This window comes from Apteryx mantelli, chromosome 36 (assembly GCF_036417845.1).
Source record: "Apteryx mantelli isolate bAptMan1 chromosome 36, bAptMan1.hap1, whole genome shotgun sequence".
NCBI lineage: Eukaryota > Metazoa > Chordata > Aves > Apterygiformes > Apterygidae > Apteryx > Apteryx mantelli.
This window is the reverse complement of record NC_090013.1, coordinates 854740-881824: the sequence shown is the minus strand read 5'-3', so window position 1 is coordinate 881824 and position 27085 is coordinate 854740. Positions and strand designations below refer to the sequence as shown.

Below are 27085 nucleotides of genomic sequence, written 5' to 3'. Positions count from 1 at the left end.
TCGGTCCCTAATGTTCCCAGTCCCTTGCATCACCCCTGTCCCAATGTCCCCAGTCCCTAATGTCCCCCGTAGCCTGTGTCACCCCTGTCCCTAATGTTCCTGGTTCCTAATGCCCCCCTGTAGCCAGTGTCACCTCTGTTCTTAATGTCCCCAGTCCTAATGCTGCCCCATAGCCTGTGTCACCCCTGTCCCAATGTCCCAAGTCCCTATGTGCCCCCGTAGCCCAAACCAGCCTTGTCTTTAATGTCTCTGTGCCACCTCGCCTATCGCCCGTGTCCCCCTGTCCCTCCCGTGTCCCCCGGTGTCCCCGTGTCCCCCGGCGCGTCCCCGTGGCGCGGTGGCGGCAGGCAGGAGGCGGCGCGGGCGGCCGAGCTGCGGGCGCAGGTGGCCGAGCTGCGGGCGGCGCTGGGGGCGCAGGGGGACCCCGAGGACGTGAGTGGGGACCGGGGGGGGGGTCACTGTCCCCACGGTGTCCCCAGCCCCGGGGAGGGGGGGGGGCCACCATCCCCTCCATGTCCCCTGCCAGGGTGTCCCTAGCCCGGGGGGGGGTGGGGACTGTCACTGCTGTCCCCTGCAAAGGTCCCCCCGGGGCGCAGGGTTCCTGGGGGCTCCCGGGGGTCTTGGGGACCCCCAAGCTTGGACATCTGGGGGGGGTCCCAGGTTTTGGGGGGGGGGTCACAGCTTGGGGGGGCTCCCAGGGTTTTGGGGTGGGTCTCAGGTTTTGGGGGGCTCCCAGGTTTTGGAGGGGGGGTCCCAGCTTTGGGGGGCTCCCAGGGTTTTGGGGTAGGTCTCAGGTTTCGGGGGCTCCCAGGTTTGGGGGTAGGTCCCAGGTTTTGGGGGGCTCCCAGGGTTTTGGGGTAGGTCCCAGTTTTGGGGGCTCCCAGAGTTTTGGGGGGGTAGGTCCCAGGTTTCGGGGCTCCCAGGTTTTCGGGGGTCCCAGCTTTGGGGGGGCTCCCAGGGTTTTGGGGTAGGTCTCAAGTTTCGGGGGCTCCCAGAGTTTTGGGGGGGCTCCCAGGGTTTTGGGGTAGGTCCCAGCTTTGAGGGGGCTCCCAGGGTTTTGGGGTAGGTCCCAGTTTTGGGGGGCTCCCAGGGTTTGGGGGTAGGTTCCAGGTTTGGGGGGGCTCCCAGGGTTTGGGGGGGCTCCCAGGGTTTGGGGGTAGGTCACAGGTTTCGGGGGCTCCCAGAGTTTTGGGGGGGTGGTGCCAGGTTTTGGGGGCCCAGGTTTGGGAGGGGTCCCCAGGTTTGGGGGGAGAATCAGGGGTCCCCCAGCCCCCCCAGTTTGGGGGCATTCGGGGGTCCCCGGGCCCCCCCCACGCTGTCTCATCCCCCCCCAGGCGTCGGAGCTGAGGCAGAAGCTGGAGCAGCACCTGTGAGTGCCTGGGACGGGGGGGGGGGGGCACCCTGGGCCCCCCCTCGCCGGGGTGGGGGACGGGGGGGCCTGTCCCCATGTCCCCAACGCATGTTGTCCCCTCCCCCGTGTCCCCCCCCCCCCAGGGAGAAAGCTGCACGAGGCCCAGGCCGAGCTGCAGAGGAGGAAGGAGGAGCTGGAGGAGCTGGAGCCCCCCGTCGACAGCACCAGTACGGGGGGGGGGGGGGCTGGGGGGTCCCAGGGGTGCTGGGGGGGGTCTGGGGGGTCCGGGGGGGTCTGGGGGTGTCAAGGAGGTCTTGGGGTCCCTGGGGGGGGTCCAGGGCTGTTGGGGGGGCCTGGGATGCTGGGGAGGTCCTGGGGTCCCGGGGGGGGCTGGAGGGTCCCAGGGGTGCTGGGGGGTCGCGGGGGGGTCCTGGGGGTGTCAGGGAGGTCTTGGGGTCCCGGGGGGGGTCCAGGGCTGTTGGGAGGGTCCTGGGGTGCTGGGGAGGTCCTGGGGGTCCCAGGGGAGGAGTCTTGGGGGTCCCAGGGATGTCAGGTGGGTCCTGGGGGGGGTCCCGGGGGTGTTAGGGGGGGTGTCAGGGAGGTCTTGGGGTCCCGGGGGGGGGTCCCCAGGGCTGTTGGGGGGGTCCTGGGGGTCCCAGGGATGTCAGGTGGGTCCTGGGGGGGGGTCTTAGGGGTGTTAGGAGGGTGCCAGGGTGGTTTTGGGGTCCTGGGGGGGTCCCAGGTGTGTGTGTGGGGTCCTGGGGGTCCCAAGGGTGTCTCCTGCATGTCGGGGGGTGCAGGGGGGTGTCAGGAATCCTGGCGGGGGGGGGGGCAGGGGTGACCGGGGGGGTCCCAGGTGTGTTGGGGGGGTGTCAGGGGGTCCTGGGGAGCGGTGTGTGTGTGTGGGGTCCTCAGGGGTGTTGGGGGGGCCCCGAGAGGGTCGGTCCTGGGGGTCCCCGGGCTGGTGAGGGGTCCTGGCGGGGGGGGGGTGTCACATTCCGTCGGGGCCCTGTGGGTGGCGGGTCACGGGGGGGGGGGCCGCTTTGGGGTGTCCCCCCCCCCAATTTTTCCTGCCCCCCCCCCCAGCGGCGCGGCGCATCGAGGAGCTGCAGCTGAGCCTGCGGCGCAAGGACGAGGCATGCGGGCCATGGAGGGCCGCTACCGGCGCTACGCCGAGCGGGGCCCGCGCGGTACGGGGGGGCCGGACCCCCCCCCGGCAGCCCCTCGGGGTGGGGGGGCCGGGACCCCCCCCCCGGCGGTGTCCGGGCTCTGTGGGGGGGGCTGCCGGCTCGGGGGGGGGCGTCCACAGGGCCCCCCAAAACTCCCCGCGATCTCCGTGTACGGGTGGGGGGTCCAGGGTGTCACCCCGGCTGGGGGGGGGTCCCGGGGGTCTTGGGGGTCCTGGGGGGGTCTCAGGGGTCTTGGGGGTCCCGGGGGGGTCCCAAAAGTCCCTGGGGGGGTCTTATATCCTCCCCCCCCGCTAGGATCTCCTTGTATGGGGAGGGTCCGGGGTGTCCGCCTGGCTGGGGGGGTCCGGGGGGTCTTGGGGTCTCAGGGGGCTCTCAGGGGTCCCCAGGGGGTTCCTGGGGGTCCCGGGGGGGTCTCAGGGGTCCCGGAAGGGGGTCCCAAAAGTCCCTGGGGGGTCTCATATCCTCCCCCCCCACCAGGATCTTCTGCTATGGGGAGGGTCCAGGGTGTCCCCCTGGTTGGGGGGGTCCCAGGGGGCTCTCGGGGGTCCCAGGGGGCTCTCAGGGGTCCCAGGGGGTTCCTGGGGGTCCCGAGGGGGTCTCAGGGGTCCCGGGGGGGTCCCGGGAGTTCCTGGGGGGGGGGGTCTCACCCCTTCCTCCCCCCCCCCAGCTGATGAAGACGCTGGAGCCGAAGCCGCCGGGCGCCCCCCGTGGCCCCCGCCATCCGCGCCCTCCGCAACCAGCTGCAGGAGAAGGAGGCCCAGATCCAGCACCTGGAGGTGAGGTTGGGGGGGGGGCGGGGGCTGGGACCCCCGGGACCCCCCCCGGGACCCCCCCGCTCACCCCCTTGCCCCCCCCCCCCCAGAGCGACTACGAGAAGCTGCGGGTGCAGCGGGAGCAGGAGGAGCGGCTGGTCATCACCGCCTGTACAACATGGTGAGCGCCGCCGCCCCCCGGGGGGGGGGCAAATACCCCTGGGGGGGGGCAGATAACCCCGGGGGGGGGAAATACCCTGGGGGGGCAGATAACCCTGCAGGAGGCAAGTATACCCCGGGGGGGGGCCCAGATCACCCTGGGTTGGGGGGAAATACTTTGAGGGGGGGCTGAGATACCCCTTGGGGAGGCAGATACCCCGGGGGGGGGGACAGATACACCTGGGGGGGGCTGCTGAAATGCCCTTGGGGGGGGGCAAAGATCTCCCTGGGGGGGTAATAATACCCCTCGGGGTGGCAGATACCCCTTGGGGGGGCACAAATACCTGGGAGGGGGGTTAAAATACCCTAGGGGGGGTAGATACCCCCAGGCAGGATAAAGTTACCCCTTGGGGGGGGGGGCACAGATACCCATGGGGGGGCACAGAAAGCCCCAGAAATCATAAATATCTGGGGGGGGGGAGAAAAAATACCCTTTGGGGGGGGCATAGAGACCCGGGGGGGGGCAAAGATACCCCTGTGATGGGGGCAGATACCCCCAAGGGTTTTTTGGGGGGGGGGGCAGTAACGGTGGGGGGGCAGGTTTGATTGGGGGGGGGTCCTGGCGGGCCCAGGAGTGCCCCGCTCACCCTGCCCCCCCCTTCCCCCCCCCCCAGGGCCTGGCGCTGCAGCAGCAGGCGAGGCGACGAGGGGGGGGGCCCGGGCGCCCCCCCCGGGGGGGCTCAGTCCTTCCTGGCCCGGCAGCGCCTGGCCACGGCCGCCCGCCGCGCCCGGGCCCCCCCCCCCGCCGGGCCCCTGATCCCCCCCCCCCATTTCCCAAAATCCTTGGGCTGGGTCCCATTTTAGATGCTGCCGGAATCGGGGGTCCGACCCTGACACCCCCCTCCCGCAGGGGGGGGCTTTTTTGCCCCCCCCCCCCCCACTGAGGGCAGGGGGGCTTTTAGCACTACTCCCCCTCTCTATTTTTGTACCCCTTTTTCTCTTGGGGGGGGTCCTGCCCCCCCCCCAAACCCCCTTTGAAATAAAGACACTGGAGCCGCGGCTGGGGGGTTTCTTGCCCGCGGTGGGGAGTCTCCAGGGGCTCGTATAGGGTTGAGCTGCGCGGGGGGGGTCGGGGGGGGTCGGCCCCCCCTCAAACCACGTCGTCGTGGGGGGGGGACGCAGGAGCCAGGGGTCGAAGGGGCTGTCCCATCCCTGTCCCCGTCCCCGGTGGCGTGGGCGCCCGGGGGGGGGCCGCCGGGGGGGCTCGGGGTCCTCCTCGACGTCCTCCAGCGGCTGGAACTGCGTCTCCTCCTCGGTCAGGCTGCGGGGGGGGGGCTGGGTTCGGGCCCTGGGACGCCTGGGCCCCCCCCCACGGGCCCCCCCCCCACGGCCCCCCCAGGCTGGCACTGTGTCCCTCCCTTGGGGGAGGTTTGGGGGGTCTCTGGGGGGCAGGGGGGGTCCTAGGGGGTTGGGGGGGTCACGGGGGGGAGTTGAGGGGACCCAGGGAGGGTTTGGGGGGTCCCTGGGGGGTCCCTGGGGCCATTTAGGGGGCTTGGGGAGGAGTTGGGGATCCCTAAGGGTTTTGGGGGGGCCCTGGGGTGTTTAGGGGCTTGGGGGGGTCCTGGCTGGGCTGGGGGGGTCCCCCAGGTTTGGGGGTCAATGGGGGAGTCTGGTGTTATTGGGGGGTTTAGGGGACCCAGGGAGGGGGTGGGGGTCCCGGGGGGGATAGGGGGGCTCCTGGGGGTGTTTAGGGGTCTTGGGGGGGGTCCCTGGACCGGGGGGGTCCCGGGGGGGGGATAGGGGGGCTCCTGGGGGTGTTTAGGCGCCTCGGGGGGGGTCCCAAGGGTTTGGGGGGTCAATGGGGGGTCTGGGTGTTACTGGGGGGGTTTAGGGGACCTAGGGAGGGGTTGGGGGTCCCGGGGGGGGATATGGGGGCTCCTGGGGGGTGTTTAGGTGCCTTGGGGGGGGTCCCTGGATGGGGGGGGGTCCCGGGGGGGTCCCCCTCACATGATGTCGCAGGTGGAGCCCTGGAAGGGGCAGCGGCAGCCGTGCCGGGCACCCGGGGGGGGGGCTGGGGCGTCCCGGTCGCGATCCCGCTCCAGCGGCGGCGGGTCCCCGTAGAGCTCGTCCACCGCCAGCGTGGACACCTGCCCGGACGCCTGGGTCCCCTGGCTCAGCCCGGGGGGGGGGGGGGGGGGGGCCGACGCCTGGGTCCCCCCCGGGAGGGGGGGTTTACCTGGAAGTTGCGGTCGATGAGGACGTTGGTCTCGTGCGTCCCCGTGCGAGGCCGTGTGTCCCCGTGCACCCTCGTGTGTGTCCCCGTGCGAGGCCGTGTGTCCCCGTGCGTCCCCGTGCGTCCCCGTGCGTCCCCGTGCTCACCGGCAGGCCACGCTGAGCCCCAGGCGGGCGGCGAGGGAGGCCAGCAGCTCGCAGCGGAGCCCGGGCGTCCCGCGTGTCCCCCCACGTCCCGTCCCCGTGCTAGGCCGTGTGTCCCCGTGCACCCTCGTGCGTCCCGTCGTCCCCGTGCTCACCGGCAGGCCACGCTGAGCCCCAGGCGGGCGGCGAGGAAGGGCAGCAGCTCGCGGTAGAGCAGCAGCAGCAGCCGCGAGAAGCCGCCGAAGCTTCGTGCAGTGGCCCCGCGGGCCGGGTAGGTCACCGTCATGGTGCCGCGGGGACGCCTGGGGACACCCACAGCCCCGGGGACGCCGATGAGGCGCCCTGGGGACATCGGCAACCCCAGCGAGGCCACCGAGTGGGGGACACTCTGGGGACACCGACCCGGGGGCATGTGGCACAGCATGGGGACACACTGGGGACACCAGCACCCTGGGGACACCAGCATGGGACCCTGGGGACACCAACCCAGGACCCTGGGAACACATGGCACAGCCTGGGGACACCCTGGGGACACCAGCACCCTGGGGACACCCCAGGGACACCGACCCAGCACCCTGGGGACACATGGCACAGCCTGGGGACACCCTGGGGACACCAGCACCTTGGGGACACCAGCATGGGACCCTGGGGACACCAACCCGGGACCCTGGGGCACATGGCATGGCCTGGGGACACCCTGGGGACACCCCGATCCCCCCCAAAACCCGGACGCCTGGGCCCCCTCTCACCTGCAGGCAGAGCAGATCCAGGCGCCACCGGAGTCCGTCTGCGGCCACCGACTGCGGCCTCGAGCCTTAAACAGCGGCGCGGGACCGGCGCTGCCCCGGGGCTGGGGAGGGGCCCGGACGCCTGGGCCCCCCGGGGGGAGGGGGGCGGGGAGCCCGGACGCCTGGGCCCCTCCCTCCCCCCCCCCCGGGTGGAGGCTGCTCCCCATGGGGGGAAACTGAGGCAGGTCCGGATTTTGGGGGGGGGGGTGGGAAGGGGGCCCGGGAGGCGGCGCGGGGCCAGTCCCGGTGGGGGCCCAGGCGTCCGGGCCGCCCCTCCTCCCCTACCCCCCCCCAGCATCCCCCCCCCCCAGCAGGGGCCCAGGCGTCCGAGTCCGTCCTCCCCCCCCTCCCCAACCCCAGCAGGGGCCCAGGCGTCCGAGTCCGTCCTCCCCCCCCCCCCAACCCTGGCGGGGACCCAGGCGTCCGGGCCCCTCCCCCTCCCCCCCCCCAGGGCCTGGTGCCAGCCCCAGCCCCGGCTGCTGACGTCACCCCCGGGCACCCGGCTGAGCCCGACGGGGGGGCCCAGGCGTCCGGGTACAGCCCCCCCCCCCTTCTGCCCAAACAACACAACGGGCCCCGGTGTCCGAGCACTTCCCCCCCCCCCAAAAAAAACCCCCTCTGAGCCGCTTCTCCGCTTCCCAAATTTATTATTATTTACACGAGGTCCCCGGGGGGGGGGGGATCCCCGTGCCCCTCTCTGCCCCCCCCGGCCTGGGGGGGGGACACGGGGACAGGAGGGGACACAGGGACAGCGGGGGGGGTCCCAGTGCCCGTCCCTTCCCCCCCTGCCTGGAGGTGGGGGGGGACACAGGGCAGGAGGGGGGGGACATGGGGACACCGGGGGGGGGTCATGGGGGGGGTCCCGGTGCCCCTTTCTGCCCCCCCCTGCCTGGATGGGGGGGGGGACATGGGGACAAGAGGGGACATGGGGGAGGGTCCTGGTGCCCCTCTCTGCCCCCCCCCCACCTGGAGGGGGGGGTCCGGGGGGGGGTCCGCGGTGCTGGTCGGTGGCAGCCTTGAACCAGGGGGCTGCACGGGGGGGGTGGGGGGGGGGCAGAGCCGTCCTGCCCTGCCGGGGGGGAGGAATAAATAGCGGCGGCCCCCCCCGGGGGGGGGGGGTGTCTGGGGCCGGGGGGGCCGGGGGCTATTTGGGGCTGGGGGGCTGGTAGGGCTCCAGCAGGAGGCCCGAGAACGTGTTCACTTTGTCGGCCCCCCGCACCTCGTGCGGCAGCAGCGGCAGCTTCACGATGTGGAAATCCTCGTACAGGTCCTCCATCTGCGGGCGAGGGCGCCGGGCAGCCGGGGCCCAGGCGTCCGGGCCCCCCCCCCACCCGCTGGGGTGCTGGGGAGGGGCCCAGGCGTCCGGGCCCCCCCCGCCACCACCCGCCGGGGCGCTGGGGAGGGGCCCAGGCGTCCAGGATCCCCCCTGCCACCTGCCAGGGCACTGAGGAGGGGCCCAGGCGTCCGGGACCCCCCCTGCCACCACCCGCCAGGGTGCTGGGGAGGGGCCCAGGCGTCCGGGACCCCCCCTGCCACCACCCGCCGGGGCGCTGGGGAGGGGCCCAGGCGTCCGGGATCCCCCCTGCCACCTGCCAGGGCGCTGAGGAGGGGCCCAGGCATCCGGGATCCCCCCTGCCACCACCCACCGGGGCGCTGAGGAGGGGCCCAGGCGTCCAGGACCCCCCCTGCCACCACCCGCCGGGGCGCTGGGGAGGGGCCCAGGCGTCCGGGATCCCCCCCGTCACCCGCCGGGGCGCTGGGGAGGGACCCAGGCGTCCGGGACCCCTAAACTCTGCCCCCCCCAGAGCACCTCCTCTCCCATCTCCAGGCAAAGGACCCAGGCGTCCGGGATCCCCCCCCCCAAAACCACCTACCAGGGCACTGGGGAGGGGCCCAGGCATCCGGGACCCCTAAACTCTTCCCCCCCCCCCAGAGCCCCTCCTCTCCCATCTCCAGGCAGAGGACCCAGGCGTCCGGGCTCCCGCCCCCCCCTCCCACCTTCGGCCCGGGGCCCAGGCGTCCGGGCGCTACCTGGTCCAGGTACTTGGCCTGGATCTTGTGCCGGGCCTCGCACATCTTGCAGGGCCGCTGCGGGTCGGGGAAGACGAGCTGGTTGACCACGATGTTGTGCGTGTCGATGCGGCACTTGGCCAGCTCCTGGATGAGCCGCTCCGTCTCGTAGAGCGACAGGAACTCGGCGATGCACACGCAGATGAACGTCGTCTGCTCCTGCCGGCCGCCGCGGCGCTCAGCCCCGCGCCCCCCGCGCCCCCGGCCGCCCCCCACCCCGCGCCCCCAGCGGATCGCGGATCGCCCGCAGGAATGTGCTCCGACCGGTGGGGCCGGCTCGGCCACGGCCTCGGCAGCCCCCGGCCCCGCGGGACAGGAGCGTTGTGTCCCCGGTGCCTCCCCAGTATCCCCCGACCCCATGGGACGGGAGCGTCGTGTCCCTGGTGCTTCCCCGGTGTCCCCTGGTATCTCCTCAGTGTCCCCTGGCATCTCCCCGGTGTCTCCCGGCCCCGGGGGACGGGAGTATTGTGTCCCCGGTGCCTCCCCAGTGTCCCCCAGCCCCATGGGACAGGAGCACCATGTCCCTGGTGCTTCCCCGGTGTCCCCCCGACCCCATGGGACGGGAGCGTCGTGTCCCCAGTGCCTCCCCGGTGTCCCCTGGCCCCGTGGGACAGGCGTGTCGTGTCCCCAATGCCTCCCCGGTGTCCCCCAGCCCTGCGGAAGGGGAGCGTTGTGTCCCCGGTGCCTCCCCAGTGTCCCCCAGCCCTGTGGAACGGGAGTGTTGTGTCCCCAGTGCCTCCCCGGTGTCCCCTGGTATCTCCTCAGTGTCCCCTGACACCTCCCCGGTGTCCCCCAGCCCCATAGGACAGGAGCACCATGTCCCCAGTGCCTCCCCGGTGTCCCCAAGCTCCACGGGATGGGCGTGTCGTGTCCCCGGTGCCTCCCTGGTGTCCCCTGGTATCTCCTTAGTGTCCCCTAGCACCTCCCCAGTGTCCCCTGCCATCTCCCCGGCGTCCCCCAGCCCCACGGGACAGGCGCATCGTGTCCCCCGGCACCTCCCCACTGTCCCCTGGCCCCATGGCCGGCGGGATGGCAGCGCCGCGTCCCCTGCGCCCGCGTCGGCGGCCCTTACCGGGTCCTTGAACTGCTCGCTGACGGAGCGGATCACGGGCAGCGTCTCCTCCAGCTTGGAGGCCAGCTGGTCGGCGTTCATGTCGCCCAGCCCCAGCATGTTGCACATCTGCGCGAGAGGCCGGCGAGGTCCCCACGGTGCCACCCGCCAGGTTTCCCCCCCCCCCGGCCGCGGCCGCCCCTCCTCGTCCTCACCTGGGAGATGAAGGGGCTGATCTGGTTCTTGATCTGCATGAGGCGGCCCAGGCCCCGCTCCACGATGGTGGGGAAGTTGAGGAGCCGCAGCGTGTGGCCGGTGGGCGCCGTGTCGAACACCACCACCGAGAAGTTCATGCCCTTCACCAGCCTGCGGGGAAGCCAGGCCTCAGCGGGGACGGACGGTGGGTCTCCCCCCTGTCTCGGCAGGGCACCGTCCCCGGGCCCCCGCTCACCTCATCACCTCGGCGTAGCTCATGGCCTCGTCGATGCCGGGGAAGGCGCTCATGGCCTCCTGCATCATCTTCTTGCCCATGCTCAGCATGTTGTCCTCCTCGAAGAACTCGTCAGGCAGCTCCGCCACCCCCAGGCTGGGGTCGATCTCCTGCCGGGGGGGGGACGGGGGGAGGCCGGGTGAGGGGGTGGCCGCGGGGACGGGGACGGGGACGGGCCGGACGCCGGGGACTCACCATGGCGAAGAGGTTGTCGTAGCCCTTGACTTTGGTGGGGACCTTGGAGAACTTCTGGTCGAAGGCGTCGGAGATGTTGTGCGCGGGGTCGGTGGAGATGATGAGGACGCTCTCGCGCACCTTGGAGAGCTGCACGGCCAGGCTGCAGCTGGGGGGGGGGGGGGGGGGGGGCACGGCGTCACCGGGACGGACGGACGGACAGACTGCCGCCACCGGGACCCCCCCCCCGGGGCACCCGGCCCTGCCCCATGGGGTGGCCCCACGGTGCTGCTGCCCCCCCTCAGCAATAGGGGGGCTTCCCCCCCCCCCTCAGCGACCAGCCCGGCCCCCCCCTCCTCCCTAGTGTGGTCCAGCCTGGCCCCCCCCCTTCACCTCCCCAATGGTGCGGCCCTGTCCAATGTTCCCCCCCCCCAAAGTGGTCTGGTTCGTTCCCCCCCCACACACCCCCAAGTTGTCTGGTCCAGTCCCTCCATAGTCCGCCCCCACCAAGGGGTCTGGTCCGGTCCCCCCCCCTTCCAGCCCCCAATGGTGCAGTCCGGTCCGGTCCCCCCACCCCGAGGTGGTCTGGTTCAGTCCCCCCCTACCCCCCCCGCAATGGTCCGGTCCGGTTCCCCCCCAAACACGGCCTGTCCCGTTCCCCCCCCCCGAAGTGGTCCGGTCCAGCTCCCCCTACCCCCCACCGCAATGGTCCGGTCCGGTTCCCCCCCCACACGTGGCCCGGCCCGTTCCACACACCCCCCCACCCGGGGGTGGTCCGGCCCGGTCTCTCCCCCCCTCCCTCCCTCCCCCGCCCTGCGGTGGTGCCGCCCGCCCCCCCCCGCCCCACCTGCAGGTGGTCTTGCCCACGCCGCCCTTCCCCCCCACGAAGATCCACTTGAGGCTCCGCTGCTCGATGATGTTGGCCAGCGTCGGCTCCAACGGCTCCACGTCGGGGGCGTCCTCGAACTCGTCCGCTTCGGGCCCCCACCCGGACCCCGCCGCCGCCATCTTCGAACCGCACCGCCTGCCCCGGCGCCGGGCCGCACCATTCCCCGCCGCCGGAGGGGGGGGGGAAGAAGGAAGGGAGCTACGGCACCCGCCGCCGCTGCGGGGCTGCCGGCAGGAGGGAGCCGCTCCCGCCGGATGCTCCGATCACGGCCGCCGCCGCCCGGCCGCACCGGAGTGGCCTTTCCCCGTCACCGGAGCCCCGCTCTCCCCCTCCGGCCCGCACGGCAGTGGTACAACCGGCCCCGCCCCCTCCGCTGCTGATTGGCCAACTCGCACGACCGCCGGGCGTGATTGGCTGCGGCAAGACCTGCCCCTTCCTCGGGGCACCTCCTCGAGCCCGCCCCTTGCTCCGCCTCCGCCGGCAGCCGATTGGCCGCGACTGCCGCGCCTCCTCGCTGATTGGCTTCGAGCCTGACAGTCCGGCGCAAGCAGACGCGGGGCGGGGTGTTCAGCAGGGCGTGAGGGGGGGGGGCCTCGCGGCCCCCCTGTTGCCTGGCAACGCCTGCCCCGCGCCTGCCCCGCGCCTGCCCCGTGCCTGTCCCGTCAGCGCTGCGCGGCTCCCGTCGTGCCTAGCGGCGGGCGTTTCCCGCCATCCTCCGCGTCACCCCGCCCCCGCGGCCCTATAGGGGGACGGCGGCGGCGCTTCCCATCATGCTCCGCGTCGTCCTCCTCCCGCCCCGCCCTCCCCTCCCGCGTGTGCGTCATCGCCCGGCGCGGGGCGTTTCCCGTGGTGCCCCGCGGCGCGGCGTTCGCGGCGGACAAGATGGCCGCCTACGGCGAGGACGGGGAGGCCCCGTCGCCGCCGCCCGGCCCTGGCGGTGGCGTGAACGTCTTCGCCAACGACGGCAGCTTCCTGGAGCTCTTCAAGCGCAAGATGGAGGCGGAGCAGCAGCGCGAGCGCGAGGCGGCGGCGGCGGCCGAGGCCCCCGGGGGCGCCGGTACCGGGCCCGGCCCGCACCGCTCGGCCGACGGCCAGAAGAGGAGCGGCGGCGCGCCCAGCTTCGTAAGGACCCCGGGGGCTGCGGCCCCGTCTCGTTCCCCCGCTGCGGGGCCGCTCCCCGCCCTGCTCGGGCCCCTCGCACCCGCGGTCCCACCGGGCCCGGTTCCTCCCCGGTTCTCCAGGGCGCCTTCTCCCCGGGGAGGGTCAGCTCTTCGCACTCTCCCCGTCCAGCGGGACCCCCCTTACCGGCCCCGGTGATCCCACTGCTTCCCCTCCCTTGCTTTGGGGAGTCACCCTGGCACAGCCCTGCTTGCCCGGTGGGGAGCCATTACCGGCCAGAGCAGCTGAAACCGGCCCCTGTAGAGCCGTGTTGGGGGCAACGGCGCTGCCCAAGGTTGCTCTGAGCGGGGGGCGGCTTTTTCCCCTTAACGGCAGTAACTCTCCGCGCTCAGGTAGGCGGAAGAGCTTCGCCAGACGATCCCATTCCCCAGACGTGAGTATCGGCCCCGGTTTTACTGGCAGAGCGTGCCGGGAGCCGGGCTCGGGTCCGTGCGTCCCGCTGAGGTCGCTGCTCGCCGGCCCTTCGGGGAGACGCCGTTGTTACCCACGGTTCCGTGGTGCTCCCGAGTCCGTGGGCAGCAGCCGCGGTGCCGGGTGACCCCTGCGAGATGAACCGAAGGGGGTCGCGTCTCTGAGCGCGCCTGGATTTGGCCGTGCCAGGCAGGGGCACGTCCCTGTGGGCCGAGTTTTAGGGTTTGGCTGCTTCGGGCTTTGAAAAACAGCCTCCTTCCTCCCTGACCTGCTGCTCAGCAGCCCGAAATCCCCTGAGCACCAGCAGCCTCGAAACGGTGACTAGAGATGAGGCCCGTGCTCCCCGGGGCTCCTCGGTCGCGGTGCCTGCGCTCGCCTCCCTCGCTAAACCGCGGCGAAAGCGCCTCGATACCGCGGCAAAACCCTCCGCTGTCGAGGAACTGCAGCAGCTCCGATCGGCGCCCGCTCCTTCCCGGCGCCGGCGCGTCGGAGGAGGCCGGCCGCCGGGGCGAGCCGGACCCGCCGCAGGAAGGGCTAAGGCCGCCGTTGAGCGAGGAGCGGGGCCGGCGGCGGGCGGCGCCGGCGGGCGGCGCTGCGACGACCTAACGGAAGGCCTCCCTGTTCCGTTGTATAGTGGGCAGCATTGTCCCTGCAGCTCCCGCGCCTCGGGTAACGGTTGCAGTCTTCTGTCCCTTCACCCAGGTGGGCAGGCGGAGAGGTGGGAACAAGCTCGCCCTGAAGACGGGAGTGGTAGCCAAGAAGCAAAAGACCGAAGAGGAGGTAGGTAGCCCCATGGGGGGGGGATGGCGGCTCCCCCGCGGCCTCCCCAGGGGGACGGTTTGGGGTCCGCGGTTGTTTTTCCTCCACCCCCTTTCGGCGAGCGGCTTCGCCTAGCGGGAAAACGGGGGAGAGCGGCGCTGCCGGCCCCTCGCTGCCGCCTGCGGTGCTGCCCGGGGCCGTGGGCAGAACTCCGACGGATCCGGAAACGGCTGCCGGGAGCCAGTGGCCGCCACCGGGGCCGCTTTGCAGCCCGTGGCCACCACGAGAGCCCCGGGGGAGCCCGTTCACCCGAATCCGGGGGCTTTTTCCCCTGCTGGGGTCCCGCAGGCGCGAGTTCCCTGGGGGAAGCAGGGCGCTGGCTGGCCACAACCCCCCTTCCAGGCTCGTCTCTCATCCCTGGTGCTGTTTTTTTCTTTTTTTTCCTTTTTTTTTCCCCTTTCTTCCTTCCTCTGCAGGTTTTGACAAGTAAAGGAGACGCCTGGGCCAAGTACATGGCGGAAGTGAAAAAATACAAAGCCCATCAGTGCAGCGACGACGACAAAACCAGGCCCCTGGTGAAATAGCCTCTCTCCCGGTGCCCGCACGGACTGTTTCCCTGTTGTACATACTTATTTAAGCAGCGGAGGAGGCTCGCGGCTCGCACGGACGTCCACCACGTGCTCCAGCGGCTTGTTCGAGGTGTTTTTATATGTAAAAAAATATATATATATCTCTCTCTTTTTCTCTCTGTCACACACACGCACCTGGGCACGCAGGGACATTGCCAAGTCTCCTATTCACTGACTTAACCCTTCTTTCGTTCCGCTGGGAAATACGGACTCCGGACTGGCCGTAGTTCTCCGTACCGGGAAGGCACCTGTGGCGGCCACGCGCCCGCCCCCCCCGCCGCGGCCGGAGCCGGCCCCCGCCGCCCCGCTCGCTTCCGCGTCGGTAACTCCGAATCCCGTGGCTTTGCCTCGCCGCTTGTCTTCCCGCTGCCGCCACCACCGCCGCGTGCCCAGGTTTCCCGCCCGGTTTGGTCTCCTCCCGTTCCGGCTCCTTTGCGCGGGTGGAAGCCGTAGCTGGAGGGAGGCGAAACGCTCCCGCCCGGCTGTCGCGAAGGGGGGGAAAAACTCGGCAGCGAAGGCGCCGCTCTTGCGTTGAGTCATTAAAGACCTCGGATATTTCGAAGCCGCTAACCGCTTCCTGGGTGTTCTTGGCGTGGGGGCTGCGTCGCGGGGGGGTCCCGCCCTCGCTGGCGCCCCCCCCTACCCCCGGGGTTGGTTTTCCCCCCCACCCGTGGGTCCCCCGTGGGGTGACAGCAGCGTTACGGCCGGCTCCGGCTGCTCTTTGCCTTTGCCCGGCAGCTCGGGCTCTCCCGAAATCGCTCGGTGCCTCCCGATGACCGGAGGCGGCGGTGGGGGGGAGCTGCCCGCACTCGCCTGGTGCTGGGGAGCGATCGGAGCGTTTAAACCCAGCATCCCGGGTGCAAATCCGCCCTGTGCCGAGGTTTCCGCCTCCGGCCGCGCGCCGTTGTCCCGTTTTTCTCCCTGGGAGGGCGCGGATGAGAGCTGTCACCGCTGCCTGCGCCTCCGCGTCCCCTCCGGCCACCGGATGAGGTGAAACGCGTCAGCCGGAGCCCCCGAGTGGAGGGGCCGGACCAGCCCCCGCGCGGAGCACGGACGGATCCCGCTTCCCAGCTCCTGCAGCCGCGAAAGCTCCTTTATTCTTAAACCCCTTTACAAACCTTTAAACATTTGGGCTCTTTTTTTGAATAAAATCCTCTTGCAACCAGAGCTGTTCTGCTGCGTCTGTTCCCCCTCCCGGGGACGGATTTAACCCCGGCCCTCAGCTCTTCCGGTTTTCCCATGGAGCCGCAGGGGAGCGGGACATGCCGTAGCCCCCCCCCCACCCCAGGGGCTGGCAAAGGGAGCCTGGGATGAAGCAGCCTGGAGGATCCACTCCAGCCGTGGGAGCTCCAGAATGGGGGGACACGGAGCAGGTGGGAGCCACCCGGGGTTGGCCGCCGGCTCCCGGGAACATCCTGGAGAGTCCAAGGAGGTGCTCGAGGCTGGAAAACGGAGCCCAGTCCCGCTTGCGCCGCGTCGGCGGGTGCGTTGAAACCCGCCGCAAGCCGGGCTCCGCTCCGATGAAACACCCGGGGAAGGGGGCGGCTCGGGCGGGAATATGAAAGGAAGCCGTAGCTGACGGAGGGGGAGACCCGGGGCGCCGAGGGCCCTGCCGCCTCCTTTTCTCCAAGCCGAGAGGAGCTGGCACACGGCTCGCGCCGTCCCCGAGAGCCCGGATAAATCGCTCCCGGCGGAAACCGCTCCGAATTACAGGGAACGCCGGGCTCCTCCGGCACCAAGCACAGCTGCCGCCAGCTCCAGGCACCCGCAAAAGCAGCTGCTAAAGGACTATTTAAAGCAAAAAGAGGAGCAAGAACTCCCTAAAAACAGGGCAGGGACTTCTGATCCTCTCGGGCACCCCCCAAGAAATCAGCCCTCCGCCATCTGGCCCCTCTCCGGCCTGCCGCGGGCTGCCTCCGGGCCCGCTCCTCCGGCGGGACGCGGGGCATCTTCGGAGCATCTTCGGAGCCCCCCGACTCTTCCCGAAAGGGCTCGGAGCAGGCAGCCTTTCAGCGGGAAACTCGGAGTCTTTGGCGCATCCTCTCAGCGTGCAAAAGAAGAAAGGGGGGGGGGGCCGGATCCCGAGGAGCCGCCCGGACCCCGAGGAGCCCCCCGTGCCCCGGCCCCGCGGCGGCGGCGGCGGCGGCTCAGTTAGTCTCGTAGGAGGAGAGCAGGGCGGCGTCGACGGGCTCCATGCAGGAGGGGCAGGTGAAGGAGCGCATGAGCCAGTCGTCGATGCAGCCCACGTGGTAGACGTGCAGGCAGGGCAGGAACCGCACCGGGTCTCCGTAGGCGAACTCCAGCATGCAGATCACGCACCTGCGGGCCGGCGGGAAAGGCGGGGAGCTGGAACCCGGCTTTTGGGGGCGGCGATCGGCCCTTTCAGTGGGGGGGGGGGCTCCTGGCGGAGGAGTCGGCTCTCCGCCGCCCCTGCTGCCCTTAAAATCCCCCCCCCACCCCGGGAAACGGAGCCGGGGATGACGTGGGCACGGCAAAGCCACAAACGGCCTCCGGGAGGGGATGGGGGCTCCCCGGGCCCGAACCCCGCCGCCCCGGCCGGTGTTTTGGGGGAGGGGGGGGACGACTCACTCCTTGGTTTTCTTCTCAGAGGGCTCGGCGCCGGGGTCGAAGAGGCCGCGGGGCAGGTGCTGGATGAGGCCGATGCGCTGGGCGATGCGGACCTGCTCGTCCTCCGTGAGCTGGGTGGCCAAGCGGCGCTGGCTGGGCGTGGGGTGGTACACGGGCACCGGCTCGCGCTCCTGCGGGGCGGCGGCAACCGACGGCCTTGGGGAGCGCGGAGGGACCCCCCCAAACCTGCCCGCCCCCCCCCGCCCTCCGCTTGCTGGGAGAGGGGTGGGGGGACGCTTAGGGGCACCCCCAGACCTTGGCAGGGCACCCAAATTCCCCAAGAGCGCACGCTCCCAGTGCTCCCAGCCCCCCCCCGGGCACTCTGAGCTCCCTAATTCCTCCTTCCAGTTCTCCCAGTTCCTTCCCATTCCCCCAATTTTCCCATTCCAGTGCTCCCAATCCCCCCAGCGCACCGTGATCCCCCTTCCCAGTGCTCCCAATCCCCCCAGCGCACCGTGACCCCCCTTCCCAGTGCTCCCAATCCCCCCGGTGCACCGCGATCCCCGCAGTTCCCCCTCCCAGTTCTCCCAGTTAGCCCCAGTGCACCCCGATCCCCCTTCCCAGTGCTCCCAGGCCCCCCAGTGCACCCCGATCCCCCCCAGTTCCCCCTCCCAGCGCTCCCAGTTCCCCCCGCTCCCGCCGTGCTCCCCTCCCAGTGCCCCCAGTGCCCCCTCCCAGTGCTCCCAGTCCCTCCGGACCTGGTAGGGCGGCGGGGCCGGGGGAGGCGGCGGGTCCCCGGGCCCCAGGCTGGCGCCGTCCACGGAGTCGTTGAGCAGCGAGAGGTCGTCGGCCGCCTGCGAGGACAAGCAGTTCCCCATCCCCCCCCGGGGCCGGGACCGGGACCGGGCCAGGACCGGGCCGGGCCGGGCCGGGCTCTGCCACCCCGTCCCTGCGCGGGGGGAGGCGCCGCCACCCCCCCTCCCGGCAGTGGTACCGCCCGCGCCGCGGGGCGCGCCGGGAAATGCAGTCCGGCGCGCGGGGACTCCGCGCATGCGCGGGGGAGGTACCTCCCCCCTCCTGGCAGTGGTACCGCCCGCGCCGCGGGGCGCGCCGGGAAATGCAGTCCGGCGCGGAGGTACTCCGCGCATGCGCGGGGGCCGCGCGGGGGAGGGCGTGGGGGCGGGGAGGCGGAAATAAAAGCAGAAGTGGGAGGCGGAAGAGGAAGTGCGTTGTTTTGGGGCGGGGGGGGAAGAAGGCCTCCAGGAAACACCGGCGTCGGCCCGCTCCACCCCCGCCGGGGGGCGTGCCCTAGAAGAGCCCCGCCCCATCCTCGCGTGACCACGCCCTCATCCTCCCCGCCCCTCCCGGCCCACGTGACGCGGCGCCGTCCTTTCCGCGTGCTCACGTGGTGCCCGCGGAGGGCGGCGGACGGTGGCCGGCGGGGGTCAGCGCCCGCGTGCCGCGCTCGCCTCCCTCCCGGGCAGCGCCCGGTGCCGCCGCGGGAGCGCGAGGCCGCCCCGAGCGCCTCCCCCCCCCGCCCCCCCCCTTCTCCCCGGCCCGGGATCCCCCTCCCGGCAGGTACCGGCCCGGCGCGGCCCCGGCGAGCGTGGCGGCGTCTGGCGGGCGGGGGCGGCCCGGCGGGAGCGGGGGCCGCGGCGGGGAGGGAGGGGGAATTGGGGGCTGGGGGGGGTAGATTGGGGTGTGGAGGGGCAAATTGGGAGATGGAGGGGCCGGGGGGTAAAATGGGGGCTGGAGGGAGCAAACGGGGGGCTGGGGGGGCGCGAACTGGGGGCTGGAGAGATGAAATGGGAGCCGAGGGGGCAAGTTGGGGGCTGGGGGTGGGATTGGGGTCCGGGGGGGGGGAAATTGGAGGCTGGAAGGGCGGATTGGGAGCCGTGGAGGCAAAGCGGGGTCTGGAGGGAACAAACGGGGGGCTACAGAAGCAAATCGGGGGCTGGAGGAGGCAAAACGGGGGCTGGGGGGGGGGATGAATTGAGGGCAGGAGGAGCAAACTGGGGGCTGGGGGGCAAATCGGGGGCCAGGGGCTTGCGACGGGGGGGGGTTCACGCAATTGCAGGGGCTGCAGTGGGGGGCAAATCGAGGGGGACGGGTGCTGCCGGCGGCAGATTTTGGGGGGTTGCTGTGGGGGAGGCGCCTGTGCAAGGGGGGAGGGGGTTGCTTTGGGGAGGGAGTTCAAAGCGGGGGGGGGTCACGGGGGGGGGCGGTTTCCGGGCAGGGGGGCATCCAGAAATGCCGGGATAGCGGCGGGACGGCACACGCGGCCGAGCGAGGCGCCGGTGCTGCTGCGTGTGGCTGGGGGGCACTTACTGCCCCGGGGGGGGAGGGTAGTTCCGGGGGGGGGGATCTGCCCCCCCCTGCCCAGCACACGCCGCAGCCGCCCCCACGTGTCCCTGCTCCGTCCGGGAGGTGTTTCCTCTCCCCCCCCTCTCCGAGCCGCCGCGTGGCCCCGCTCCGTGTGCCGCGACGTGGGGCCGCCTCCGGGCCTGGACCCCCCCTTCCCGGGGCCCGTGCTCACGGCGGGGGCATCCCCTGCGCTCCCAGCCCCGCTGCTGCCCCCCGGGACGCGCTCCCGGTCCCCTCGGGGTGGGTTTGGGGAGGGGGATGTGCTTCCCCTCTTGGCTCCCGTTTGCTGCTTCCCAGCTTCCCCCCCCCCATCCACCGCAATTTGGGATGGCAGCGACTGGCGGGATCCGGCTGCGGCTTCGATCGGCTGCTCCGCGAGGGTTTTGCACCGTCCTCAGCCGCAGCCCAGCGCCGCCGATCTCTCCGTGTCCCCCCCCCCTCCAGGAAGGCCCCCGCCATGGACTGGCAGCCGGACGAGCAGGGCCTCCAGCAGGTGCTGCAGCTGCTGAAGGACTCGCAGTCGCCCAACACGGCCACGCAGCGCATCGTGCAGGACGTATCCTTGTGGCGGGGGGCGGCCGGGGGTCTCCCGCGGCCCCGGTCCCTGCCGGGGGGGGGGGGTCGGGGGCTCGGTCACTCGCCCGCTGGGGCTGGCACGGAGGGAGACGTGTGCCGGGTCCATCTGCAGAACCAGGGCAAAGGGGGGACATTGCGGGGAGAAAAAACCTTCTGCATTCACGGGGTCGGCAGTTAGACGGAGGCAGGATTGGTCCGGAGGAGGCAGAGCTGGGAATTGGGGCCTTTTCGGCTCTTCCTCCGGGGCCAAGCCTGCGTTTGGCTGCTCCGGGACAGCATTCCCTTCCCGACCCCCTTCCTTAACCGCCCTGGGAGCAGAAACTGAAGCAACTGAACCAATTCCCCGACTTCAACAACTACCTGATCTTCGTGCTGACGCGGTTGAAGTCAGAAGGTGGGTCTGCGGCTGGAGGGGGGGGGGGTCTCCCTGGGTCTCCCGAGGTGCCGGGACCCCCCCCGGGATAACCTGTGCCCCCTAGATGAGCCCACGCGGTCGCTGAGCGGCCTCATCCTGAAGAACAACGTCAAGGCGCACTACCAAAGCTTCCCGCAGCCCGTGGCCGAGTTCATCAAGCAGGAGTGTCTCAACAACATCGGCGACGCCTCCTCCCTCATCCGGGCCACCATCGGTGAGAGAGGGCAGGGGACGCCCTCGCTTGGGGGGGGGCAGGGGGGGTCCCTCGGGGCGGATCCGGAGCGGGGCGACGGCTCACGCGGCCCCTCCGGCCCCGCAGGCATCCTCATCACCACCATCGCCTCCAAGGGCGAGCTGCAGATGTGGCCGGAGCTGCTGCCCCAGCTCTGCAACCTGCTCAACTCGGAGGATTACAACACGTGCGAGGTGAGCGGGGGCCGCGGCGACTCGGGCCGGGGTGGGGGGGGAAGGGGGGGGGGCCGCGTCCCGCCGCTGACGCCCCTCCGGCGCGCAGGGGGCGTTCGGGGCCCTGCAGAAGATCTGCGAGGACTCGTCCGAGCTCCTGGACAGCGACGCGCTCAACCGGCCCCTCAACGTCATGATCCCCAAGTTCCTCCAGTTCTTCAAGCACTGCAGCCCCAAGATCAGGTGGGGACGGGGCTGGGGGGGACGGGGGGGGGCGCCGAGCTGGGCTGGGGGGGTGTTGCGGGGCCCTGCCTGGAGCCGTCGCGCGGCGGTTAAGGAATTTGGGCGGGAAGGGAGCACCTCTGTGTCCCCGTCGCGGTTTTTGGCCCCGCGCCGGCGTCCCAGTGGCCCCTTGTCCCGGTCCTCAACCCCCCAAGGGCGCTCCAGCTCCATCCGTGCCCCCCCGTAGGCAGCGGGACGCGGCGGTTTGACCCCCCCCTAGGCTGGGCAGCTCCAGCTCGGCCTGTCCCTGTGTCCCCAGCCGTCCCGCTGGGACTCACTCGTGTGTCCCCAGGTCTCCCGCAGCCTCTCCGATCCGTACTGTGGCCGGGGGTTATTCCAGCCCGAGCAGGAACTTCCGTTTGCCTTTTGTGGGTTAATTCAGGGCTGGTGGAAGGCGGGGGGGTCCAGGAGGCGCGAACAGGCTGGGTCGCTCCCCTTCCTCCCCCTGCGTCGTTAGCTAACGAGCCTGCGGCAGCCCCCCACGGTCTGTCTCCTCCCCCCGCCCCCGCTCAGGTCCCACGCGATCGCCTGCGTCAACCAGTTCATCATGGACCGGGCTCAGGCGCTGATGGAGAACATCGACACCTTCATCGAGGTGAGCGGCCGGGGCGAGGGACAAATCCTTCCCCGCGCCGGCTCGGGATGGTCCCGCTGGCCGAGCTGCCCGAGGAAGGACCGCGGGCCGCCCCCCGGCTGACTCGGGGCTCTGCGTGTGTCCCCCCCCCCTCGCAGCACCTCTTTGCGCTGGCGGTGGACGAGGACCCCGAGGTGCGGAAGAACGTGTGCCGGGCGCTGGTGATGCTGCTGGAGGTCCGCATCGACCGCCTCATCCCCCACATGCACAGCATCATCCAGGTAGGGGCTCGGCCCGTGCCCGCTCCGGAGCGGGGGGGGGGGGCCGGTTCCCGGTCGTTCCCCGCCCTCTGCTTTCCCGGGGGGGGGCTGACGTCTCTCCCCGGCGCCCTCCCGGCAGTACATGCTGCAGCGGACGCAGGACAGCGACGAGAACGTGGCGCTGGAGGCCTGCGAGTTCTGGCTGACGCTGGCCGAGCAGCCCATCTGCAAGGAGGTGCTGACGTCCCACCTGATGCAGTGAGTACCCCCCCCGTCCCCCCCCGGTCCCTCGACACCCCCCCGGGCCCTCAACGTCCCCCCTGGTCCCTCAACACCCCCTTCTCCCCCTCGCAGGCTCATCCCCATCCTGGTGAAGGGCATGAAATACTCCGAGATCGACATCATCTTGCTCAAGGTACGAGGGCGCCCGGCTCTCCGCTCCCTCCTCCGGCTCCAGGCGGCTGCGGGACGGGGCTGGTACTGGTTAAACTGGCGGAAGGCCCGAAGCCACTGGGAGGCGAAGGGCCGCAGCGGAGCCGGGGAAGGGCAGGGGCCGCCCCACGACCTCCCGGAGGTGATGCGAGACCCCGAGCTGACGCCGGTGATGGCGGTCGTGTTCGTACTGTCTGATCCGCGGAGGCCGGAGGGGGGGTGGGGGGCGGCCGGGGCTGCTCCTGCCCCCGTGACGCCCGCGGCCGCCGCAGGGTGACGTGGAGGAGGACGAGGCCATCCCCGACAGCGAGCAGGACATCAAGCCCCGCTTCCACAAGTCCCGCACGGTGACGCTGCAGCACGAGGAGGAGCGGCCGCAGGACCCAGATGATGCCGAGGATGAAGACGATGATGACACGCTCTCCGACTGGAACCTGAGTACGGTGCCGCCGCGGGCTCCTTGCTCCAGCTCGGGGCTCCGGCACGGCTCTGCCGTGAGCCCTGGTGTCCGGCTGTCCCCAAACCCCCACCCTCCCCGCGCTGCAGGTAGACCTGGGGGCCGCGGTGGGGCGAGGAGGCCGTTGATAAGGATGGAAACCCGCTTCGGGGCTTCGTTAGCGGGGAGGCTAATTAAACCTGGAGCTGAGACGATGCCCGTTTGGTGGCTAACGGGGATCGGGGCCGGGATTAACGGCGTCTCCTCTCGCCTGCCCGACAGGGAAGTGTTCGGCTGCCGCGCTGGACGTCCTGGCCAACGTCTTCCGGGAAGAGCTGCTCCCCCACCTGCTGCTGCTGCTCAAGGAGCTCCTCTTCCACCCCGAGTGGGTCATCAAGGAGTCGGGCATCCTCGTGCTGGGGGCCATCGCCGAAGGTGGGCGCCGGGGCGGGCCGGGGGGCCGGCGGCTCCGGCCGTGCCCGAGGCGGCGCCGGGGTGCCTGAGCGTCCCTGTGCCCCCCCCCCCCCCCCCAGGCTGCATGCAGGGCATGGTGCCCTACCTGCCGGAGCTGATCCCCCACCTCATCCAATGCCTGTCGGACAAGAAGGCGCTGGTGCGCTCCATCGCCTGCTGGACGCTGAGCCGCTACGCGCACTGGGTGGTCAGCCAGCCGCCCGACATGTACCTGAAGCCGCTCATGACCGAGCTGCTCAAGCGCATCCTCGACAGCAACAAGCGGGTGCAGGAGGCGGCCTGCAGGTAACGGCCCCCGGCGGCGGGAGGACGGCGGCTTCCGCTGCCCGGCCGAGCCCGGAAACCCTTCGGCGGGCGACGGGGGGGGGTTTGGGGCCCTTTAGGGTGTTTAGGGGCGGATTTTTGCCCTTCTCTGGACGTGATGACGAACACGATGTTTGAGCCCCCCCGTGATGATGGCGTATTCGTACTGTCTGATCCGGAGAGCGGGGAAACGGCCCCGAGCTCTGCCCCGGCGTCGGACGGGGCTCTTAACGCTCCCTCTCCGTGCCCCCCCGCAGCGCCTTCGCCACCCTGGAGGAGGAGGCCTGCACGGAGCTGGTGCCCTACCTCAGCTTCATCCTGGACACGCTGGTGTTCGCCTTCGGCAAGTACCAGCACAAGAACCTGCTGATCCTCTACGACGCCATCGGCACCCTCGCCGACTCCGTGGGGCACCACCTGAACCAGCCGGTGAGGCTCCCCGCGGGCTCTGCCTTCCTCCGGGCGCCGCCGCGTCCGCTGGGGCGTTTCGCACCCGGCTCGGGGCCGCGGCAGCCGGGGCGGGCGTTAAACGCGGCCCGGTGCCTCCCTTCCCCTCTGGCTCGGATGTGGCTCGTTTTGCCGTCGCTCCCTGCGCCCCAGCCCGGAACCGGTGATGACGAAACTAAACAGACATTCGAATCCCGAACTGCCAGTGTGGATCTCTCTGGTCTGATGGTTTCGGGGGGAGCAGGGAGCGGGGAGCAGGGAACGGCGCCGTGGCCCCTGTAACCACGTCTCTCTCCCTCCCCACCGGCGCAGGAATACATCCAGAAGCTGATGCCGCCCCTCATCCAGAAGTGGAACGAGCTGAAGGACGAGGACAAGGACCTCTTCCCGCTGCTGGAAGTGAGCCGGGGGCTCTGGCCGGGAGCGGGGGGGGGGGGGGGCCGAGCTGGGTCGGAGGCGTCCGTCTCCTCGCCCCGCGCTCACCTCCCGCCTCGGTTTCCCCTCTCGCCAGTGCTTGTCGTCGGTGGCCACGGCCCTGCAGAGCGGCTTCCTGCCCTACTGCGAGCCCGTGTACCAGCGCTGCGTCACCCTGGTGCAGAAAACGCTCGCTCAGGCCATGGTAGGTCGCGGCCCTCGTCCCGCCGGCTCCGTCCCGCGCGTCCCCGATGCCGCGGCGGCGGCGATCTCGGGGCCTGCGGCGGGGGCGGATTGCCGCACGCGGACGCTCCCCCCCTCCTCGCAGATGTACAACCAGCACCCGGACCAGTACGAAGCCCCCGATAAAGACTTCATGATCGTGGCGCTGGACTTGCTGAGCGGCCTGGCCGAGGGGCTGGGCTGCACGTGGAGCAGCTGGTGGCTCGCAGCAACATCATGACGCTGCTTTTCCAGTGCATGCAGGTGAAGGGGGCCGCCCGGCTCCCCCCCCCCCCCGTCGCGCCCCCCCCCGCGGCCGCCCCCGGCTCAGCCCGTCTCCTCTCCCCGCAGGACACGATGCCCGAGGTCCGGCAGAGCTCCTTCGCCTACCTGGGCGACCTCACCAAGGCCTGCTTCGTGCACGTCAAACCCTGCATCGGTGCGTACCGGCGGCTCCCTCGCCCTCTCCGGAGCCGCTCCCTGTCGGCACCCTCCCATCCGGAAGGGGGGGGGTGAAGCTGGGGGGGGACCCCCAAAGGGACAGGCGTTTTGGGGGCTGCCCTGCCTCTAATCCCGCCTCGCCCCCAGCTGAGTTCATGCCCATCCTGGGCACCAACCTGAACCCCGAGTTCATCTCCGTGTGCAACAACGCGACCTGGGCCATCGGGGAGATCTGCATGCAGATGGGTAAGCGCATCCCTGTCCCCGCTCCGGACCGGACAACGGGAGCCAAGCCGGGGTCGTGGGGAGCAGCGGGATGCCAGGATCCCCCCTCCCGGCTCGGCCCCTGACGCAGCGGGGAGGAATCGCCTCCGCATCCCTCCCCGGTGGCCGCGGGCTGATGGATTCCAATCCGGCAGGGGCGGAAATGCAGCCGTACGTCCAGATGGTGCTGAACAACCTGGTGGAGATCATCAACCGGCCCAACACCCCAAAACCCTCCTGGAGAACACGGGTGAGGCCCGGGGGCGTCCCCCCACCCTGGAGCCAGCGGGGCTCTGGGGCGTTTTTACCCGGAGCCGGAGGCAAGTTTTTCCATCCGGCCGCAAATCCGGGGCTCCGTCGCCGCTGCAGCTCCTCTTTCTCCCCGCAGCCATCACCATCGGGCGCCTGGGCTTCGTCTGCCCGCAGGAGGTGGCCCCGATGCTGCAGCAGTTCATCCGCCCCTGGTGAGCGCGGGGCAGCTGGGGGGGGGGGGGGGGGATGGGGGGGGGCAGATCCCGCCAGGCTGGGCCGGTACTCGGGGGTGCTCGAGGGGGGGCGGGAGGAGATCCCAGTTGCCGGACTGGTGCGCGGGGAAAGGGGGGAACTGGGCCGCGGGGCTGAACCGGGGCCCGGCGCTCCGCTCCTAGGTGCACGTCGCTCCGCAACATCCGCGACAACGAGGAGAAGGACTCGGCTTTCCGCGGCATCTGCGTGATGATCGGGGTGAACCCCGGCGGGGTCGTGCAGGTAGCGGGGGGCCTCTGGCATGGGGGGCACTGGGGAGGATTTGGGAGGTCTCGTCGCCCCCGTTTCCTCTCCCCTCTTTGCCCCCGTTTCCTCTCCCCTCTTTGCCCCCGTTTCCTTTCTTTGCCCACTGAGTTTTTCTCCCACCCCTTGTCCCCGCTGGGGTTTTTCTCCCCTGCCCCACCTGCCCCGAGTTTCCGCCCCTCATCCCTCGCCTTCCTCCCCGCGGCAGGACTTCATATTCCTTCTGCGACGCCGTCGCCTCCTGGGTGAGCCCCAAGGACGACCTGAGGACATGTTTTATAAGGTGAGCGATGACCAGGGGGCCGTGGTGGCGCGTGGCCGGGGCGGGATGGGGGGGAGCTGGGCGCCCCCCGCCCCTCTCACCGCCTGCCCCTCGGCCCAGATCCTCCACGGCTTCAAGGACCAGGTGGGCGAGGAGAACTGGCAGCAGTTCTCGGAGCAGTTCCCTCCGCTGCTCAAGGACCGGCTGGCGGCGTTTTACGGGTCTAGGCCAGGCGCAGACACCGGAAGCAGGTGGGTCAGGGCCGGGCGGGCGGCAGTGACCCGTGTGTGTGTCCCCCCCCCACCCCAAAATCCAGCTAACGCCACCCCGTCTCCCTCTCTCCTAGGTTCCTGTGTGCGCCGGGAGGGCCGGCGGGACCTCGGCCGTCACCAGGCGCCGGCGCGCGGGGGGTTAGGGAGGACGGGAGGAGCCGCACGGGACATAACACGACTTCCCTCCCCATCTCCTGCCACTGCCGCGGGGGGGGGGAAGGCCCCCCCCAGCTCTATTTAAGCGGCGCCCCCGGGGCGTTGTGGCGCGGGGGGAGAAGGGGGTCTTGGTTTCTTGTCAGCGGTCTCCGGTTTGCTGGGGGTGGGGGGTGGTCCGGGGCCGTCCAAGGGGGAGGAATTAACCCACAAACGTGTCTTGCCGAGGGGGTGCAACAGGGGCCACAACGCTAACCGCTAAGGCAGCAACAAAAAACACCCCCCCCCCCCCCCCCAAAAAAAAAAAACTTACAGGCTAGGGTTAAACAAAACAAGCTACCATTGGGGCAAAAAGGGTCCAAAAGGGTTTAAAAGCGTCAACCTCGGTGCAGCTCGCCCGCGGCGCCCGGCCCGGGGCCGCCCTGCTGTATCATAGTCCCTGCCGCTGCCACCGTGTCCTCGCCCGCATGGCGCCCGCCGCAGCC

At 71.2% G+C, this 27085-nt stretch overlaps 4 protein-coding genes, 1 long non-coding RNA gene and 1 other non-coding gene across 6 annotated transcripts; 4 read left to right on the top strand and 2 right to left on the bottom strand.

Annotated features, from left to right (window-relative positions):
* The first annotated feature begins 2530 nt into the window (after positions 1-2530).
* Positions 2531-3475, top strand: LOC136995019 (uncharacterized). Its single transcript, XR_010886724.1, has 3 exons — positions 2531-2541; positions 3209-3317; positions 3404-3475. It is a non-coding gene; the product is annotated as an uncharacterized lncRNA (long non-coding RNA).
* A 4269-nt stretch (positions 3476-7744) lies between these two features.
* Positions 7745-11639, bottom strand: GET3 (guided entry of tail-anchored proteins factor 3, ATPase). The gene is made up of 7 exons (XM_067314574.1): positions 11249-11639; positions 10423-10570; positions 10189-10337; positions 9953-10103; positions 9759-9866; positions 8648-8845; positions 7745-7892 (listed from the first exon to the last, which is right to left on the bottom strand). The coding sequence occupies exons 1-7, from the start codon at positions 11407-11409 to the stop codon at positions 7761-7763; spliced, it is 1047 nt and encodes a 348-aa protein (XP_067170675.1). The 5' UTR covers positions 11410-11639; the 3' UTR covers positions 7745-7760.
* Positions 11640-12108: 469 nt separating this feature from the next.
* TRIR (telomerase RNA component interacting RNase) lies at positions 12109-14380 on the top strand. The gene is made up of 3 exons (XM_067314576.1): positions 12109-12412; positions 13583-13660; positions 14116-14380. The coding sequence occupies exons 1-3, from the start codon at positions 12173-12175 to the stop codon at positions 14221-14223; spliced, it is 426 nt and encodes a 141-aa protein (XP_067170677.1). The 5' UTR covers positions 12109-12172; the 3' UTR covers positions 14224-14380.
* Positions 14381-15343: 963 nt separating this feature from the next.
* On the bottom strand, positions 15344-17814 carry LOC136995017 (RING finger protein 11-like). The gene is made up of 3 exons (XM_067314578.1): positions 17595-17814; positions 16858-17027; positions 15344-16587 (listed from the first exon to the last, which is right to left on the bottom strand). The coding sequence occupies exons 1-3, from the start codon at positions 17712-17714 to the stop codon at positions 16416-16418; spliced, it is 462 nt and encodes a 153-aa protein (XP_067170679.1). The 5' UTR covers positions 17715-17814; the 3' UTR covers positions 15344-16415.
* Positions 17815-18385: 571 nt separating this feature from the next.
* TNPO2 (transportin 2) lies at positions 18386-26892 on the top strand. The gene is given in 29 exon segments (XM_067314579.1): positions 18386-18414; positions 19645-19756; positions 20095-20170; positions 20256-20405; positions 20511-20617; positions 20706-20839; positions 21392-21473; positions 21611-21733; positions 21852-21970; positions 22067-22127; positions 22417-22582; positions 22863-23015; positions 23114-23339; positions 23615-23786; positions 24117-24203; positions 24316-24423; positions 24547-24640; positions 24643-24704; positions 24792-24879; positions 25029-25127; positions 25301-25366; positions 25369-25395; positions 25534-25609; positions 25793-25892; positions 26122-26133; positions 26135-26177; positions 26180-26196; positions 26296-26426; positions 26522-26892. Coding segments are annotated over 28 exon segments (3012 nt in total). The 5' UTR covers positions 18386-18414; positions 19645-19657; the 3' UTR covers positions 26856-26892.
* Positions 23467-23536, top strand: LOC136995045 (small nucleolar RNA SNORD41). The gene has a single exon (XR_010886731.1). It is a non-coding gene; the product is annotated as a small nucleolar RNA SNORD41 (small nucleolar RNA).
* Positions 26893-27085: the final 193 nt, after the last annotated feature.

What these genes read in the sequence shown, in the direction of transcription:
- TRIR (XM_067314576.1), top strand. Translation starts at nt 12,173, where the DNA reads ATGGCCGCCTACGGCGAGGACGGGGAGGCCCCGTCGCCGCCGCCCGGC. An exon ending in GCGGCGGCGCGCCCAGCTTC is followed by an intron (nt 12,413 to 13,582) that starts GTAAGGACCCCG and finishes CCCTTCACCCAG; the next exon opens with GTGGGCAGGCGGAGAGGTGG. An exon ending in AGCAAAAGACCGAAGAGGAG is followed by an intron (nt 13,661 to 14,115) that starts GTAGGTAGCCCC and finishes CTTCCTCTGCAG; the next exon opens with GTTTTGACAAGTAAAGGAGA.
- LOC136995017 (XM_067314578.1), bottom strand. Translation starts at nt 17,714, where the DNA reads ATGGGGAACTGCTTGTCCTCGCAGGCGGCCGACGACCTCTCGCTGCTC. An exon ending in CGGCCCCGCCGCCCTACCAG is followed by an intron (nt 17,028 to 17,594) that starts GTCCGGAGGGAC and finishes GCCGCCCCGCAG; the next exon opens with GAGCGCGAGCCGGTGCCCGT. An exon ending in TCTGAGAAGAAAACCAAGGA is followed by an intron (nt 16,588 to 16,857) that starts GTGAGTCGTCCC and finishes GCCGGCCCGCAG; the next exon opens with GTGCGTGATCTGCATGCTGG.
- GET3 (XM_067314574.1), bottom strand. Translation starts at nt 11,409, where the DNA reads ATGGCGGCGGCGGGGTCCGGGTGGGGGCCCGAAGCGGACGAGTTCGAG. An exon ending in GTGGGCAAGACCACCTGCAG is followed by an intron (nt 10,571 to 11,248) that starts GTGGGGCGGGGG and finishes CCCCCCCCCCAG; the next exon opens with CTGCAGCCTGGCCGTGCAGC. An exon ending in GCGAGCAGTTCAAGGACCCG is followed by an intron (nt 8,846 to 9,758) that starts GTAAGGGCCGCC and finishes GGCGGCCGGCAG; the next exon opens with GAGCAGACGACGTTCATCTG.